This window comes from Cervus elaphus, chromosome 30, assembly GCF_910594005.1.
Source record: "Cervus elaphus chromosome 30, mCerEla1.1, whole genome shotgun sequence".
In the NCBI taxonomy this organism is placed as follows: Eukaryota; Metazoa; Chordata; class Mammalia; order Artiodactyla; family Cervidae; genus Cervus; species Cervus elaphus.
Window position 1 is genome coordinate 12,923,549 of NC_057844.1, and position 18,810 is coordinate 12,942,358.

Consider the following 18,810-nt stretch of genomic DNA (forward strand, 5'->3'; position numbering starts at 1 on the left):
AGTCAGTTGGTTTTAGAATTTCCTGAAAATAATCCAAGAAAGCCTAAATTTTAAGTTCAAATCACTTCTAAATCATTTTGCCTACTCAGCAGAAATTTATTCTAGGCAGTCCTCTAAAGTATATTTGTTAAATGTCTATTATGTGCAAGACATCAGGGAGGACACAAAAATAAGTAAGACTCTTCTCAAGGGGCTCTCTCTTTTCAGGAGAGATGGCAGGTGGACGCATAAGTCCAACAGAAGTCAAAAGAAATCTACATGGCCCGCTGTAACAATTCAGAGAATGACCCAAACCTTCAGCCTGAAGTGTTCAGGAAGACTTTATTAAAAAAGTATATTACAGAATATTACAGCCAGAGGGACCATAGAAAACACCCGTTCCAGTCCTATCATTTTACAGATAAGAAAGAGAAAGAAACGAAAAAAGACAAAGCCCTTTAAGGAGGGAGCAATGAACCCAATACTACACACAGAGACGAACAGTCTGCACAGGAAGGCAGACCTCTGGATTCCCAGCGTTCTGCTTTTCCATGATACCACACTGCCCTCTGAGACGGGGAGGATTTGAACAGGCAAAGATGGTGGAAAGAAGAGAGCAGACTGGTGAAGATCAAACACTGAAATATAAAAACCCTGATAAGAAGGTATTTGGGCTTCCCTGGTGGCTCAGGGGTAAAGAATCCGTCTGCCAGCGCAGGAGATTAAGAGACACGGGTTCGATCCCTGAGTCAGGATCTCTTGGAGTAGGAAATGGCAACCCACTCCAGTGTTCTAGCCTGGAAAATCCCAAGGACAGAGGAGCCTGATGGGCTACGGTCCATGTGGTCGCAAAGAGTCGGACATGACTGAGCAACTAACAAGAAGGTATTTGGAAAAGAGTGTGTTAAAATCTGAGGACGTGATGTTCAGGGGAGAAATGAGACACCAGACTGCAAGTGGAGTGAGATTAGACAAAGGAAGATATCAAATGACAGCCCGAGAGACTTAGTTTTTCACTAGATGGTTTCATGGACACAGGTAGCAGAATTTACTTATAAAATCTAACGAAAAGTCCCTGCAACACTGGTATCATTGTATGACACTGATCACCTGAGAGGCCTATAATGAGAGGATAAAGGACCCTTCTGACACGAGAAAGGATGGTTAGTGTAGCAAATTTCTAATGAAGGCAATCTCTGTTTGTCAACATTTCTCTTTCTCCAAAGTGGAGGGTGACAGCCTACAGTAAAAGCAGGGGAGAGACTGTGATCTGCTGACAACAGTGCTGATTGAGAGGCTGGTGCGATATCCTGCCTCCTGCTTGGCATCTCCGGAGGGTTTCAGCAGGGTCTTCCCGGAGGTTCCTTTGCCGACTCTCGGCAATGAAGCGCAGTAGGATCTCCATCCTCGCTGACGCCGGGCTCACCCGTGCACGTGTAGAGGGGGAGCCGCTCTCCCCTCCACCCAACGCCCAGCCCTTTGGGCCTCATTCTTTTCCTTGGGACTAGAAACAGGTGGCAACAGTCATAAAGAATCTGCCTGTCAATGCAGGAGATCCAAGAGATGTGAGTTCGTTCCCAGGTTGGGAAGATCCCCTGGAGTAGGAAATGGCAACCCACTCTAGTGTTCTTGCCTGGAAAGTTCCATGGATAGAGGCAGGCTCCATGCTCCGGGGTCACAAAGAATCGAATGTGACTGTGCACATTCACACACACACAGACACAGACCAGAGGCAACATAGACGGTTTCACACCAATGTTCGTATAGCACTCTAGGGTGACTTCAAAGCACTTTCATAGTCTCTTTTTAACTTATCAAGAGGCAATCCTTGGCTCCAACTCTGTCTTCACCCTATATGTGCTGTGTTGTACTTAGTCCTGTCTGACTCTTTGCGACCCCATGGCCTGTAGCCTGCCAGACTCCTCTGTCCATGGGGATTCTCCAGGCAAGAATACTGAAATGGGTTGCCATGCCCTTCTCCAAGGGAATCCTCCCAATCCAGGGATCGAACCCAGGTCTCTGACATTGTGGGTTCTTTACCATCTGAGCCACCGGGGAAGCCCCCTATAGCTCTCCCCAGTCCCCCAGAGAGTAGAATGCTCTCCCTGTCTCTCTGGTTACTGGCTAGCTCTAACTTCAACCTTTCAACCTAGACAACTCTTGTGAAACCCTGACTCTATTATCCAACTCAACTGTAAACTCTGCCTTTACCTGGAAACTCTTACTGTATTCTACCCACTAAACCCCAGGACATCAGTATCAGCTGGGATATTTCAAAGCTGCTTGAACATCACAGCGTGATCTCTAGGGACCTTCCTTTTGAAAGTCTGCACCTTAGCAAAAATTATTCCTCAACCGCCAGCTCTGTGTATTCTTGGTCTGCAGCTGTTGAGATGCCAGCAGACTGTGTCTAAGGCAATTCAGGTAACCACAGAAGATCGGAAGAGAGTGCATTGAGTATACCAGAGTTTAACAACTTATAAAGAGTTTGTGAGGTACACTGGGCTATCAAGTCACCATTTTGCAAAGTGAGAGGAGAGTCATGATTGTTCAGAGCCGGTTGAGAACCTGACCTCCTGGGCCTCAGTATCAAGGCCTGGGTGTCGGATTATTAACTGATCCTCATCCTCCCACTCTGGTACATAGACTCATCAGGAAAAAATTATTTTTCACTAAGTAAAAGTAGGTAGGACTTTCTAAACAGTGAACGAGAAGACTGTGAATATTTTACTGCTCACTGTTTAATTCTTGCTTAGAAAAAAAAAGTGAAACTGAGTATTAAAGGCCTTTTCAACAACACAGTGACCCACAGATTTCATTGTAACTGAGCACCTATCATGAGCCAGGCTTGGTGAGCCCATGCATTATCTCATGTGATCCTTACATTAGCCCAATAGAGTGCACACGATTTGTATTCCTAGATTAGGTATGAGGAAACTGGGCCTGAGTAAGATCAGTAATGTGCCCAAAGTCACAGCCATCTGTAAAAGAGCTGTGACTGGACCTCTAGCCAGCTAACTGCCAAGTCTGTGACCTCGACCAGTAAACAGCCCAACTGGCCCATTTTTATTTTTATTAAAAAAACAAAAAATGCTCAATTGGCCCATTTTTATTAAAAAAAAAATCAAGTTTGAGGCACTAAATAAAGAATACGTATTGTTTTTATAAGTTAAAAAACAGAAAGAAAGACCAAACTTCTTTTGAAAGCTTGTTATCCTTAATTTTAAACTAATTTTAAAAACCAAAGGTGCTGTTCACTCTGAGTTTGGTAATGCCATTGAGGAAGATTTTCAGAAACCTCTAGATATTAGAATAAAATGCCATCCATCCCTCCATAGACACGTACTCAGCATCTGCTACTTGGCCGCGAGCACTGTACCAGGAAAGAAGGACACAGAGATGAGCGAGAACCAGGTCCCTGACCTTGAGGAGGACACAGACATGCTGGGAGGACGGTCGTCCTACGTGTGGACACAGTGACACATGACGAGTGTGATGACGCGGAAACGGAAGGAAGTTATGCAGAACAGGGGAAGTCTAACTCAGCCGGGACAAGGGAACACCTCCACAGTGAGAGAAAAGGGGTGTGGGAAGGGCATGGTGAGTGCTCCAGGCAGAGAGAAGAGCGTGCTTCAAGGACCAGAGTGGAGATCAGGACTGAAGGACGTTCAGAGTGGTGCATCGAGGTCAGTGGTTCAGTCGCGTCCGACTCTATGTGACCCCATGGACTGTGGCCTGCCAGGCTTCTCTGTCCATGGGATTTCCCAGGCAAGGATAATGGAGTGGGTTACCATTTCCTCCTCCAGGGGCTCTTCCTAACCCTGAGACTGAACCCAGGTCTCCTGCATTGGCAGGCGGATTCTTTAGCCCTGAGCCACCTGGGAAGCCCTCAGTGTGGCTCAAGCTAACACCAAATTCAAGAAAGGAAGGAGCCAAACCTTAGGACTGGGTAGGTGGGCAGGGGCTGCTCCTGTGGGACACTCTAAGCCATACTAAAGACTAGTATGGGGAGTGGGGAGGCAATGCGGAACATGACTTAAGCAAAAAAAAAAAAAAAAAGACTCAGATTTTAGTTTCTCAAGTATCCATCTGGCTGCAGAGTGAAAAGTAGATCACAGTGGGTGTAAGGTTGGGTGAAACTGTATTAGGAAACCACTTCTGTAATCCAAGTGATAGATGATGGTGAGCTGGGCTGGGTGATAGGTATCAGAAAGAAGATATTTATAAGGCAGAATGGATAGGAATTGATGGAAGATTGAATGGGGCAGGTGGGAGGTCGTGATTTAAGCCCTGAGGTAATTCTAAAGTTTAGAAGGTAGAAGACTCTATTTTTTTATTTCAAACAGTCATTTAGCTGGGGGAAAAAATCATTTTTGAAAATTTATTCCATCAAGCAGAAGGAATATATGGCTTTTAAACCATATTATTATTAGTACCTGGTTTCATTAGTATTCATTAGTACCTGGTTTCAGCCATAACTTACCTGGTTTCCAACCAATAATAGGTGTTCTCCAAGAAGAAAGTCTTTGAGCATATCTTCCATCACTATCATGTGCTAGAGGAAAAAATGACTAGAGGTTAATTGTTTTTGTTAATTGTTAATTGATTTTGCATAATCAAGGTGAAATAAGAAAGCTAACAGCTATAAAGATATCTTCAAAAAAAGTAAAACATCTATCATAATAGACAATACTCAATTTGAACATGCTAAAAAATTAAAATGCATGCTGTGGTCAAAAATAAGTTATATAACCAATTGGGTCACTGATATTGAAAACCTGAAATGGTCCACCTTAGCAAGAATCAACCACTGACCAATACATATTTCAAAGAGTTTTTATAATGTGACTCAAATATTTTTCAGCTATTGTACTAAGGAGAGTTGGCTTATAATTTAATGTGATATTTAAATTAATACTTACTAATGTAAATATACAAAGGCTTTCTAAAACAATTGGAGATTTCATGGAAAATCTTACATTGACTTCTTAACTATGACTTTCAAAGTATATGTGTAGGTTTAGAATTAAAAATGTCAGCAACTATACTTCAAAAAATTATATATTTTTAAAAATTTTTCATATTTTTAAGTTCAAATCATGACACAATATAATAAGAGTAAGATTAAAGTTGTTCACAGTAGTCACAGAGGAAATTACATTGCTCTTTTGTATCTTGAAAAATAGGACAATCGTAAGTAGGTCAAAAAGGCTCATCCAGGATTAAAGGGAGAACTACAGCCTGGAACGATTGATATTCCTATTTCCTCTTGGTTTTCTGTATCAAAACAATAATGGCCTCAAAGCACTAAAGTTATTGAAGTTCTCTATTTGCGAAAAAGGCAACTTAACCTTTTGCATCTTATAAATGCTGTAGTTTTCTTGTTTGCAACTCTTTTTTTTAAACTTGGTTTGTGATTTTTTTTCCACATCTAAAATACTTCTCACGTTAAGCAATACCAATATTTTCTTTCAGAGTTTCTAGAAAAACTAAGAAAGCTTTCCCCCTCCTTCAAGAACAGACAAGTTTTCCTTAATGTTTATCTTGGTAATTTTAATTTTTTAAAAATGCTTTTGGATAAACCGTGGAACTGGAGTTTTAATGAGGCTTGAAGTAGTGTCAGCTATTTTGTTCATTCTAGAGTACTTTTTAGAATAAAATAAGATGTTATTAATAATTACGCTGGGACAACAAATATAAACAGGGACTACTCTGAGCAAACGAGGGTACATGGCTACCCAAGTTAAAGGGGAGACTTCCAACATTTGGCTTCTAATTTGGGTTCTGGTGATAATTTGGTCTGCAGAACTCTTCCGTCTACCTGAGATGAACAATCAGTGCCCATTTCCAGAAAACATTAAGTTCTTCCAGAAATACCTGGGCTAATCTCCATGAAAAATAGAAAAGTTGGCACAAACACCTAGATAGCAGGTAAAAAAGCAATGTGAATACTGACTAATAATCCAAACGATAGTCGTCGTCGTCTTTACTTTTCTCATGTCTTCCTGCTTTTTGCCCTGATTACACCTAACTAGATTATTCAAGTCAACAAACAGCTGAGGCTAAGATCACGCCTACACAATTCTTCTCTTAACCTCCCAGCCCCCTCGGTACCACAGACGAATTCTTCAGTCTCCTCTCCTGCTTCCCTCCTGCTTCTCTGACATGTCTCTCCGTGGTGTTTTGGGTTGTATCTTCTTTTTGCAGCAATTACTTAAGTACCGATTATCTTCCTTTTTCTGTTCTCTTTCACTACCTTGTTACCTGCTTTCCTGGGAATCACGGGATAGGGCAGACCAGGTTAAGCCTTCTTGTACGTGGGCACCCATCTAAAGGGGGAAGGAGGGCAACATGCACCTCAGTGCTGGAAGAGTCACTGCCGACCCTACTTTCCCTAAACCCACTCATCCATTCCATGGCTTCAACCACTAACTTTACACTGATCTTCAACAGCAAGACCTTTCTTCTTGACTCCAGCCCCACATTTCTGAGCAAATATTGAATTATACTTGGCTGTTTCCCAGTCTCCTAGAACTTAATTCACCCAAAACTTGGCTCATTCCTTTCTCCACAGCTTCATTCTTTAGCCTGTATTTTTAATCCCAATTAATAGCATCATTTTCTACAACCTGACCCAATCATCACCATCTTCCTGCCCAACTCAGTTGGCCCTTAGCAAAAGCCAAATCTAAGCTATCCAGCCACCTCAAATTTACTGTATCTATCCTTTTTTTTTTTTTTTTTCCCATTCCCATAGCTTTCATCTAATTTTTTTTTTCCCTTTCTCATCTCTGGCCTAGATTTTTACCAACCAATGTGGCATCTCAAACTTCAGTGTCTCCTTGAGTCAATATATGTTCCATGGTACTGACAGTCATTTCTCTGTTCACAATCATGTCAGTTTTTTTCTCCCCCAAAATTCTTTAAATGACTAATACCTTCGGAACAAGGATTACTCTTTATCTTTTTTATTTAGTCTCAAGCTCATCCCCCATCACTGTTCCACTGTGTGGTCCAATCATGGGCACAGTGGAGAATCATTTCCTCTTTCCTCTTCTGTGGGCTTTCCCAGCAGACTGCGTGCTCCGTGAGTGAGACTCTGACTTTCATCCGACAGAAAGCTCCGTCGGCTCTCCCTAGCTCCTATGTGGCTCCACAGTGTGTCCTCTCCACTGTCCCCACTGTGTCTGTCTTCGTTCAGACCCTCCCTAAGTCCACCTGGACTACTGCCACAGCCTCCTAACTAGTCCCTCTCTGTCTCTGTTCCAGCTCACATGTAATGATACAGAATGAACGCAAAGTTAGCAAAAGCAGAAATGTTCCTCAAAGTTTTCAACAGCTTTCTCACTTCTTCTGAATAGTTTCCCAGTTCCTTCATTAGCAAGGCACATATAAAATGACCTTTTAACTCATCAGTCTCATTTCTTGTCATTCTTCCATTTTAAACCTCACCTCTGGCCACGACAATGAATTAGATGTAGCTTCCTAAATGAGCTCCACTCTTATGTAGCCACGTCTCTGGAAATGCTAGTGTCTCTGCCTGAGTCTTTCAACTTCACCTAGTGAACTCATTTTCCAGGATCATTCCAATCTGGGACCATCACCTCATCAATGCTACCACAGTAACCTGTGTGTACTTCGATCACACTGTATAGTAACCACGTGCACTTGCTTGCTTTTCCCCTTGTGAGATTCAGGCAACTTGAGCCCTGGAACTGTGTATGTATGTACTTTAATCTCTGTGTTCTGATATTGGATTGGTCAAAAAGTTTGTTTGGGTTTAAAAATCTGAACCAACTGTTTGGCCAATCCAATAATATCCTAGAAAAAGGATAGATACAAGGCAGACATTTAAAAAAAAATTTTTTTCAGCTCTAAAGCTCATTAGGTTTAAGAGGCTATTAATCTCTCCTCCAATTTCTCCTCTTTACTACTGCAAGTAAAATATTCCTTAAAGAGAGATATAATAAAAATATACTCCTAATTAAGAACATTCAAAATCTTTTTCCTTCTTTCATTAATTCACTCAACACATATTTACTCAATAGTCACTATGTGCCAGGCACTATGCAATGTGCTAGAGATACAAAATTAAAACACAGCACAAGGTTTTATCTTAGTAGTGTGGAAAAAGTGTTTTAAAAATCAGTTATAACACAGAGTGGCAAGCAGACCACAGGCACAGAACAAGAAGGTATGGAAGCACCTGAATATTCAGGAGGCACCGAAGACACTGCTTCCTAGGTGAGGTGCAACAGAGGGGACAATAGCAACACAAGCAACAGAACTGAACCTAATCAGGTCATCGTTCCGAGAACTGGCACAGCTAGAACTTCTCATTAACGGTTAATTCATAACGCTTTGTGAAGAGAGGGCACATTTGGAGGCAGGCTACAGAAGTCCCTCAGGGCCACTGTGTAAAGCCCGCAGCAGCACTGCGGTCCTCAGCGTCTATGTCACAAACGCCATGGCAACAGACACTGTGTTCAAGGGCACAATGGCCCTCCCTGCTACTGAATTTCCTGCATTCTTACATGCGGGGGAGTCTTTTCAACCTTTGCTGCCATGGAGTTTTCCAAATTGTCACTTACGACAAAGTTTCCTGATTCTTTTTAATTCATTCCTTTCTACTACATGAACAGAGTGTGGTAGCACAAATGCTTGAAAATATTTTCCTTACAATCATGTTTTGGTCTTTGACAGACAAGATTCTTTATTCCTTTGTGCCTTATAAGTAACCTTATTTTCTGGTCTTTTGTTCCCTGCTTGTATAAGAGCATTAATGCTCTGGAAGAAAAATAAAACTGACGTTAGTTAATGGCCCATAGAATGAAAAAAAAAAAGAAAAAGCAAATCCAGGCTATGCCTTTCACTATGTCATGGGTAATTATAATTTGGACAGACTTCAAAAATATTTAATCAAGACTTTTATGGAGAAAGAAGAATTTGCCTAGATACCTTTTATTGTTAATATAATGTAGGGACACAAATTATGGTACTCATAGGACAACAATCAGAATTGGGGAATGGCAGATAAAAATAATTTACTTTAATTCTCTAATTCCTTAATACAGAGAAAATGGTAAGAACTACTTCAAACATAATTTGTAAATGTGGGATTATAATATATATTCAAATTGCTGGCCATATATTAGAGAAATATTTAAGTATGTTTTATATTATAAAATAAATACATGACCACATGACAGAAAATCTGGAAAAGAAAAAAATCCTTTCATATTATGAATAATTTTCTCTTGAAAAATTTCTTATTAAAGTGAACATCTATAATACATCTTTCTGGGCACACACTTCTTTCTGTGTCTTAGTCGAAGCACCATATACAAGTGGAAATTTGTCTACTCTGGTCCACTGAAAAAAGATTTAAAAAAGTAAAGAATAGAAAAATACTAGGCATTTTCAGAAAAAGGAAAGAAACATGAGGAAAAGAACACATAGGACACATCCTTCTTTCAATTACTTGAAATGATTTAACTAACAAAAATGCAGGAGAATGAATATGAGTGCTTTTTGTTTTTAATTTAATAATATATTCATTTTACTTAAAATATAGTTATGTGTGCATATAAATTTATTACTCTAATCATTGCAGCAACTCTTTCCATTCTCAAGTAACTTTGGAAAGAATTTATAACTTTACAATGGAATAATAAAAGATGTTTCAACACTTCATTCTGCAACATCCAAATGAAACTTAGCAGATTACAAACATAGACATCAGTTATACTTGAACTGGAGTTAATTTCCACAATGTAAGAGGTGATTTATTTACCCATGAATGCAAACTCCTGATCTTACCTGGATGTTGTCATAGAACAAAACATCAGGCACTTTCATTTTCTCGTGGGCATTATAGATTGGTGCACTAACCGCGCCAATCCTCAGAGATCCAGAAGAGACTTCACCTAAACATTTCACATAGGAAAGAGAATTACTTGTAGCCTTGTCCTCAGAGAAGCCAAGTCCAGCCTGAACAGGATACAATATAGCATCTTTAACATTTTGTAGGCTCATCAAGGAATTTTAATCTAACATCTAAAAGAAATAAGCTTGAAGGTAGTAATAAACCATCATAGCTTTGCAAAAAAATCTTAAAAGCTCTACAAAAAGGCTGACGATATTTCAAAATATTAAAAATTTTATTGAAAACAACATATGGAGGAAGCAACATATAGATAAGATTGAGACTGAAAAACCCAGAACTCAGTCAAGCCACCTTTATGAGCTGTTTGGTCAGAGACTCTAAAATACATACATTTGAAAATTCGGAAGTACCATGAATATATTTTCTTTTTCTAGAACCCATAGAAGAATCCCCTAGAGCTCTAGTCAAAAATACAGATGAACTGACCCCAGACCTTTCAAACCACTAGTTTTAGGAAAGGTCCAGATCTGTATTTCCAAATAAGCACCGCAGGTGCTACAGTTGCTCTGTGATGATTATACTGTATTGTCCCCTATTTGCTTTAAGTAGTTGGTCTAGAACAGAAAATGAGCTGCTTAAAGCCATGAAACTAAGTTACAAATTTCTTCAAGTCAGGGGACATATCTCACATGAATTCTCTATGGTAAGGAGATACACATACTCAATACATGACACATTTGAAGGCCCATGATAATAACGTAATAATTTTAGTTGTTGTAGTCATATTGACCATAATAGAAGCTATTATTTATTGAGAACCTTCCATGTGCCAGACCTCAGCTTCGGCTCATTGTTTTCTCACATGATTTCATGTAAATTTCTTAACAAGGCAACAAGAGTTACGAGGAAGCTAAGAAGAACATGAATTAAATAATTTGCTTAAAATCACCCAGCTATAGCTAGAGCTTAAAATCACCCAGTATAGGTAGAGCTAAAAACAGAATTTAGTATCGGATGCTGTTCTTTCTGGCTTTCCAGGTAGCTGAGTGGTAAAGAATCCATCTGCAAAGCAGGGAGACAGGGGAACCCTGGGTCAGGAAAATCTCCTGGAGAAGGAAATGGCAACCCACTCCAGTGTTCTTGCCAGGGAGATCGCAGGGACAGAGAAGCTTGGTGGGCTACAGTCCACAGGGTGGCAAAGAGTCAGACAGGACTTAGTGACTAAATGACAACCACAACGATGTTCTTTCTGCAGTGTGATCTCCAAATAAATCTCACCCTGTGGACACACCTGAGCAAGCAGGTGGACAATTACAACGTCTTAGGCAACTGTCCCATCTTTTCTCCCTTCTCTTTAAAATGAAAAATTGGCTATTTTTGTGCTAGCGCATTTTGAAAGACAAGGAGAGAAACCAATATTTACTTCTATGGAGTACCATGAACAATTTTGAGGTTAAAATAATTACACTCCCAGCCTGTTTAATCACCACTGAGTGCTACACATTTGCCAAAACACAGTAGACCTCTACCTCCAATGCTCCCTGCCATTTCCTTTCATTCAAAAGTTCTATTGGCGGAGAAAACCATGAGCTGCCATGCCAAGAATTTACTATTTACTTACTACTTTCAGGTCTCTGAAAGAAAGAAAGTCAAGTCGCTCAGTCGTGTCCGACTCTTTGCAACCCCACAGACGGTAGCCTACCAGGCTCCTTCGTCCATGGGATTTTCCTGGCAAGAATACTGGAGTGGGTTGCCATTTCCTTCTCCAGGAGATCTTCCCGACCCAGGGATTGAACCTGGGTCTCCCGCACTGCAGGCAGATGCTTTACTGTCTGAGCTACCAGGAAGTCCACCAGGTCTCTGAAATAGACCCCATACAAAACTGTAAAGGGAAAGACCAGGACTGTGGCAGTGAGTTTACTACATACTCATATGCTGAGATGACACACGACTTCAGGTTCAAACAGCATTTGACACCATCTATGGCTTAGTTTATGAAAGATACCAATTCAGTAGATTTAGGACTTTAAGAACATTTAAATAACTCAGCCAATGTTTACTGCTACAATCGCAAGCTAGAAAAGGGAAAGGCACTCAGAGAATGGTGATGGTAGTACTTCCCTGGTGGAAAGGTGGCTAGCGGTCTTCTAAGAAATCTCACGGGATGGCATTAATTTGGTAAATTTGTCAAGGTCCTCAGTCCGGTAGGCTCAAAATCTGATTTTATCCTTACAACAGAGGGCACACCCAACTCCCAGGAGAATGTTAAAGACACATATTTTAATCTATAGATAAATTGATATATAAAACCAGAACTGTAATATATTACATTGCAATGAAAACTGAAAATTTCATATAGACTACATGATATATTGTTTCCATATCAGCATTTTATTCAGAAGGAGACTTGCATGGAAAGCCAAATCCTTATCAGAAGGCTGTTTGGTGAACCTCATCCTCTGAACAGGAGGATAAATTACAGGAATTCTCTACAAGAAAGAAGATATTAAAGATGAATGGGACCAGATAAGTCAAAAGCCTCTTAGTTTCCTTATCTTCTTCCTACACAAGGCTTAGATGGGAACTGCCAACACTGGCTTATTACCAAGACTAAACAATCTATCATTTGAATGATGCAATCTTTTTTTTTGGGTGGTCGGGGGGGGGAATATGTTGAAGGATTCAATCAAGTGCTGTTATGAATCTCCAAGTCCCAGAGTTATTCTGTCTCTGAGTTGGCTCTGCATTTCTGTAGCCAGATCCATTAGTATGTTGAGTTTGTATTTTACTGTAAAAAAATCACCTTATCTCCTTAATATAAAGTTCTCATTTCAATGTATCTTCAACTATTAAAAACATCTACTGCAAAGAAAGTCACAATAAGTCCCTTTAAGAGAGTGATCACACATTGGATATTTTTATAAGACAGTTAATGACCCTCAAAAAGCAGAGAACCTGTCATTGTGCTCTAAATGAAGAACAGGGTACTTTTACAGAAAGATCCAAACCTCCCCCAAACTCAAATTATACTTATGGTTATCCAGAAAAGAAGTAGCATAAAAGACAATCAGGTAGAAATGAAAGGAGTAAGAAGACATGAAGTGATACTCAGAATATTATTTTAGTCTACATCAACCTAGACAGTTTCCCAAACATGTCCTGTAGGACACTGGTGGTCCCCAAAATGTAAATGCTGTGCAAAGAGAACAGAACACTAGGTCCTATGGTGAAAGACCCTTGAAATAAAAGGTAAAACAAAGTTACATGTTTATTTACAGTAGGAATTATCTGAGCTTTTAATATTCATGTCAATTGTGACCTCTTGGGGGAGGACCTACATCTGGTATGCACTGAAATAAAGGAAACATTTTTTAAAATAAAAGATTCTTCAACACAATACATGAAACAAAATGGGTGGAGACCAAAAACATTTTTAATTGAAATAATAATAATAATTTATTACATTATTATTAATATAATAATATGTAGCTCAGATGGTAAAGAATCCGCTGCAATGCAGGATACCTGGGTTTGATTCCTGGGTTGGGAAGATACCAGGGAGAAGGCAACAGCAACCCTCTCCAGTATTCTTGCCTGGAGAATTCCATGGACAGAGGAGCCTGGCAGGCTACAGTCCATGGGGATGTAAAGAGTTGGACACAACTGAGCAATTTTCATACACACACACACACGTAATAAATAATACAAATGTTTAGTAATTCACTTAAAAGAGAAACAATTCAAATACTTACATTTGTAATCCTCCAAATCAGACTCCGGACTATTATCAGTACTTATTTCTATTGCAGCATCTGCCAGATTTTTTTCTAATGCTGACCTTGCAAGGCTTGGTAAAAACCTGGTGGGGTAGGAATGATGGATTGATAAAGTCAAAGCTTTCTGTGATTCCAAAATATCTTCTGAAACTTAGAGAGACACATGACCAATTAAGGATGATCTGTCTTGATCTGTGAAATCTTAATAATAAAATACTTTAGAATAAAATTCAAGCATGTATGAAGATGAAGTATGTTTATTAAATCTCCTTTAATAAGGAAAACTAATGTTTAATTGTGGCTTCCCAGGTGGCACAGTAGTAAAGAATCCACCTGCCAATGCAGGAGACACCAGAGACATGGATTCAACCCCTGGGTTGGGCAGATCCCCTGGAGAAGGAAATGGCAGCCCACTCCAGTATTCTCGCCTGGGAAATACCATAGACAGAGGGGCCTGCCAGGCTACAGTCCGCAGGGTCACAAAAGAGTCAGACACAACTTGAGCGACTAGACAATGTGTAATTAGCACTATCTGTTTATATACAATAGTTTGCAGGACATAATTTACTTTTTAAAATGGATTTGGTATAACTTGTAAATCTTGTTTATCATTTAACTGACTTTTCCAGTTTTCTTAAATAGATACAACAACCCCACTTTAACGTTCTTTAAACTGGCAATCACAAATTCAAATTAGCAAAGGTGGATGAATGAGGTTTTCTTTATTTTCTAACACAAATTAGAACATATATAACAAATTACTGTATGACTTTAAAATTATTCAGTTTGGTTTTTCCTTCCATTAAAAAAATTTTACCTGCTTATCTATTCCATACCTATGTTGTCAAAACAACCATCTAGTGAGTGACAGAGGCATACTTCAATTACAAACAGATTACATGAACATCATGAGCTTAGAACATGAAAACAGAGTTTCCTTTCCACACAAAATTATGTGCCATGATGTTTCAATAAACATACTAAGAACTTGCACTTTTTTTTTTTTGGCCATTCCACACGGCTTGCTGGATCTCAGTTCCCCCACCAGGCACTGAATCTGCACCCCCTGCAGTGGAAGCTCACAGTCTTTACCACTGCACTGCTGGGCAAGTCCCAAGAACATAAACTACTAAACGGTGTTTTCCATAGCTCTAAATCTCTGGTGGCTCCCACAGGCTTGAGTATAAGCATAAATAAAAGAGATGCTGGTGTGAGTAAGAAAGCAAAAGCCTAAATATGTAAAAAACGGTTGGGTTTCCCGTCCCTGTAACATTCCAAACCACACATCTGAAGTCAACCATCTCTCGCCGACTGCCTCATTTTGGTTTTGGGCTGTGATGGCGGGTGGCGGGGGTCATCAGCTCAGCATCAAGTGAGGCTTACTGCTGTTCTCTGACCTTTCATCATGGTTTTCAGATTGATGCCTTGTCATTCAAAGCCAAGCCCTCACTTCCTCTCTCAGACCTGGTAAACTGGGCTTTCATCTTGTTTCCTGAGCCCTCGTCTTGGCACCCTGCCCTACCTTTCTCTCATCACTGTCTCATGAACATCATGCCCTGTGGCTGCATATCCATTGATTGACAATGACCTTCAAACCACCTTGATTGGCATGATGGTTTCCAAGCTTAGACATTGTGTGCCATTCCCAGAAACCATTTACATCTATATAATCTGTCTGGCAACCTCTCCTCACATTGTCCCTGTACTAAACTGTTCCAAACCGCCCTCCGAAGCCTGCAGAGGACAGCAAACAAGGCGTGTATGTCTCCATTTCAATGGCAATGACAGTTATCGTTTGCAATATGGTACTCTCCCCTGCTGAAATTGAACATGCTTCAGATTTATTTGCAACCACGTACCAGACAGCCCTACCAAATAATCAGAAGTAGCATGGAAGTTTAAATATATTTACAACTAGAACCTACATTCTCAAAAACATTAGACCACCCGAACAAATGAGGAAAATGAAGCATATCAGGCAATAGGAGGCCAACCCTTAGCTCTTCCACACTGATTTATAACGCTACTTGTAACATATATTAATACCAAGTTCCCAAAAATATGTGGGTCTGTTTCAGGGCTCGAGAGTCTATTCTAATGCTCTATTTGTCTTTTCTTGCACCAACATCACTTTAAAAATAAATATAACTTTATAATGGATTTTGATATCTGGTAGAGAAAGTGTATCTCCTCAATCTTTCTCAAAATTTCTTTGGATGTTATTGGCCTTTTATATTAATTTCAAGATAAACTTGTCTAATTCACTGTAACCTTGGTGGTATTTGACCAAACTATATCTACGTATCAATGTAGGGGGAAAAAACAGCTTGTAGGGAAAAATACTTCATCTTCTGTTTTATGAACATAGTACAGTATCCCATTTCCCACAGCAATCTCTTACAACTTTTAATAGAGATTCATGCTTTTTTCCATAAAAGAATTATATGCCACTCATTAAATTTATTCTCAGGTTTGCAAAGCTTTCTATTATTATTTTTGAATGGTATTATTTTTTTTTAAATTCAACTTCTTTATTGATTTTTACTGGAATATATGGATAGGAATATCACTGACTTGGGTGTATAAGTAATATCATTATATTGCATCTGTTCTAAAATGTAGTTTACATGAAGCTTCTCTTGAATTTTTTTATGTAGCTAATCATACAACTTTTAGCCAATCTAAAAGTACAAGAGGCAACATTCTTGTTTAGTTCCTAGCTCTATAAAGTAATATGCCCTAAGAATGTTTGCTATAAATTTTTAGTACCTGCCCTTTATCAGATTGAGAACTTCTCTTTGATTCATGGTTAGCTAAGCATATTGTTTGTCTACTTTTGCTGTGGTTTGTTTTCAAGTTTGGCTGCTGAGTTCTGTCAAACCCTTCTTAATGATTTATTAAAATGAAAATTTTTCTCAGTAATATGCTAATATGTAATATGTTACTATGCTTTCCCTTGTGGCTCAGACAGTAAAGAGTCTGCCTGCAGCGCAGGAGACCCGGGTTCGATCTCTGAGTCAGGAATATCTTCTGGAGAAGGAAATGGCAACTGACTTCAGTACTCTTGCCTGGAAAATCCCATGGATGGAGAGGCTGGCAGGCTACAGTCCATGAGGTCACAGAGAGTCAGACTCGACTGAGTGACTTCACTCTCACTCACTCATGTTAATATGGTAAATTTAAAAAAAGAATATTGAAATTTCTTCACATTCTTGAGGTAACTCCAGGTTGCTCATAATTTATTTATACAGATAAATTATATATAATATGTATCTACATTTGGTTTGTTAGTATTTCATTTAGGATTTCTGTACACATTCCATGAATGTGATTTATAATTTTCCTCTCATATGTTATTCTTACCTGGTTTAGGTATTAAGACTATACTAGACTCAAAGTGAATTGCTGTGTTTTCATTGTCTACTCACTAGAATGGCCTCTAAAATGCTCTGTGTATGATTATTTCATTCATTCCAAAGTACTACTTTCCCTTAGGCTTTGAAACTCTTTATATTACTTAGCATTGACTATTTACTTCTATTAACTATAACTTAGTTCTGACTAAGAAAACACTGGCTAGATAACAAATCTATCTTTCTGTATGTATTTTCTTCAGCTCATGACCCTAAAAAATAGGCAATTGAAGCATTTTTCATAATTTTCACTTAGAAGTTGAATTATCTACTTAAGAGAATCAACTTTATTATTTCTCATGATTATTAGTTATTCAAAGAATTACTTCAAAGCACTGGAAACGAGCCTCACTTTAGCCTCATTTCACCACAGAACAAACTGAAGTTGCAACACAAGGAACTTACTTTGACTGCAAGAAAATTTTCCACTAAGCTGAAAATGTATAGAGGGCAGTTAAGAGATTTTCCTAAGCTGAATACAGTTTCTCTTTTAAGTCCTCTAATGTATCAAGGAATGAATGGACAACAGTTATAACCACCAGAAAAATAATTGAAAGATCATGTGAAGAGAGTCTAAAAGAAATCTTCAGGTCGATTGTATGGTGTTATTAATCTTTTCTAACTACTCTTTTAAAATAGTTTCATGTAAGCATGGTTCTGTAAGGAAATTCTATAAGTCAGTGTTTAAAATAATTTCCAAACAAGTATGAAAAATATTAGTGTAGACTGAAAAGATGCTAGTTTTTTCATACTTGGGCAACAGGACATGTCATACTACCCCGCATGGAAAGTTCCAGTGCAAATTTGGGAAGTGCCATGTGTAATGCTTAAGACCTCTCTCTCAGAAGACACATGAACCAGCATTCAAATGCCAACCTACTTTTCCTTATTCACTACTGTCTGATCTGAGTAAGTAACTCAGCTTTATCATGTATAAAAATCTCTTTATTATTATGCCTAAGTAAGATAACGTAGGAAAACACTGCATACAAGGCTGAAAAAGCTACATGTTCAGACTGATAACTTTTTCCAGATGTGAGCACAGACTATCAAACTTCTGTGTACTATTTTAGCAAAGACCCAGAGAGTTGGATTCAGTGAGAAAGGAGAACATGGTTACCTGGAAAGACAGGCTTTGGTGACAGCGTTGTGAAGGTTCTCGTTAGGGTACTGTGACAGGCGACGAGAAATCCTCAACAGCTGTCTCGTAGAAAGGGATGCCGCCAGTGACTGCGCCTGCCAAAAGGCAAAGACAGGCTGGTAAAGAGTTCTGTTTCAACTTGCTGAAAGTGCCTTTGGATGAGTTTCATAACAGAATTCATTATTCCTGAATGACAAGGCCAAACTTAACTATGTACTTACTGTTAATGAATTACAAATAAACAAAAACCAATTTACACTTAAAACATCCTTAAAGATAGCTTTAAAAAAAAATCCACGAAAAGTATTTATTAATTAAATTCAATTAAAGTGTTGTGTATACATTCCCCCCCCCCCCCCCCCCGCCCCGAGGAGGGGAAGGAGGTTGGATAGAGGAAAGATGTTACATTTTACAGACTGAACCTGACTTACAGATAGCCCTTATGTACAGCTAACTGGGGCTTCGCCAATGGCTCAGTGGGTAAGGTATCTGCCTGTAATGCAGGAGACACAGTAGAAGGGGGTTTGATCTCCAGGTCTGGAAGATCCCCTGGAGCAGGAAATTACAACCTATGCCAGTTTTCTTGCCTGAAAAGCCCCACGGGCAGAGGGACCT

At 39.3% G+C, this 18,810-nt stretch overlaps 1 protein-coding gene across 1 annotated transcript in view; it reads right to left on the minus strand.

Annotated features, from left to right (window-relative positions):
• Positions 1 to 18,810, minus strand: part of VWA8 (von Willebrand factor A domain containing 8) — a 366,079-nt gene that overhangs the window by 228,480 nt on the left and 118,789 nt on the right. Inside the window, exons 17-20 of the mRNA XM_043892308.1 lie at positions 18,175 to 18,290; positions 13,618 to 13,724; positions 9,799 to 9,905; positions 4,463 to 4,534 (exon numbers count right to left, since the gene is read on the minus strand). Coding sequence (XP_043748243.1) covers positions 4,463 to 4,534; positions 9,799 to 9,905; positions 13,618 to 13,724; positions 18,175 to 18,290 — 402 coding nt within the window. The remainder of the gene's footprint in view (positions 1 to 4,462; positions 4,535 to 9,798; positions 9,906 to 13,617; positions 13,725 to 18,174; positions 18,291 to 18,810) is intronic.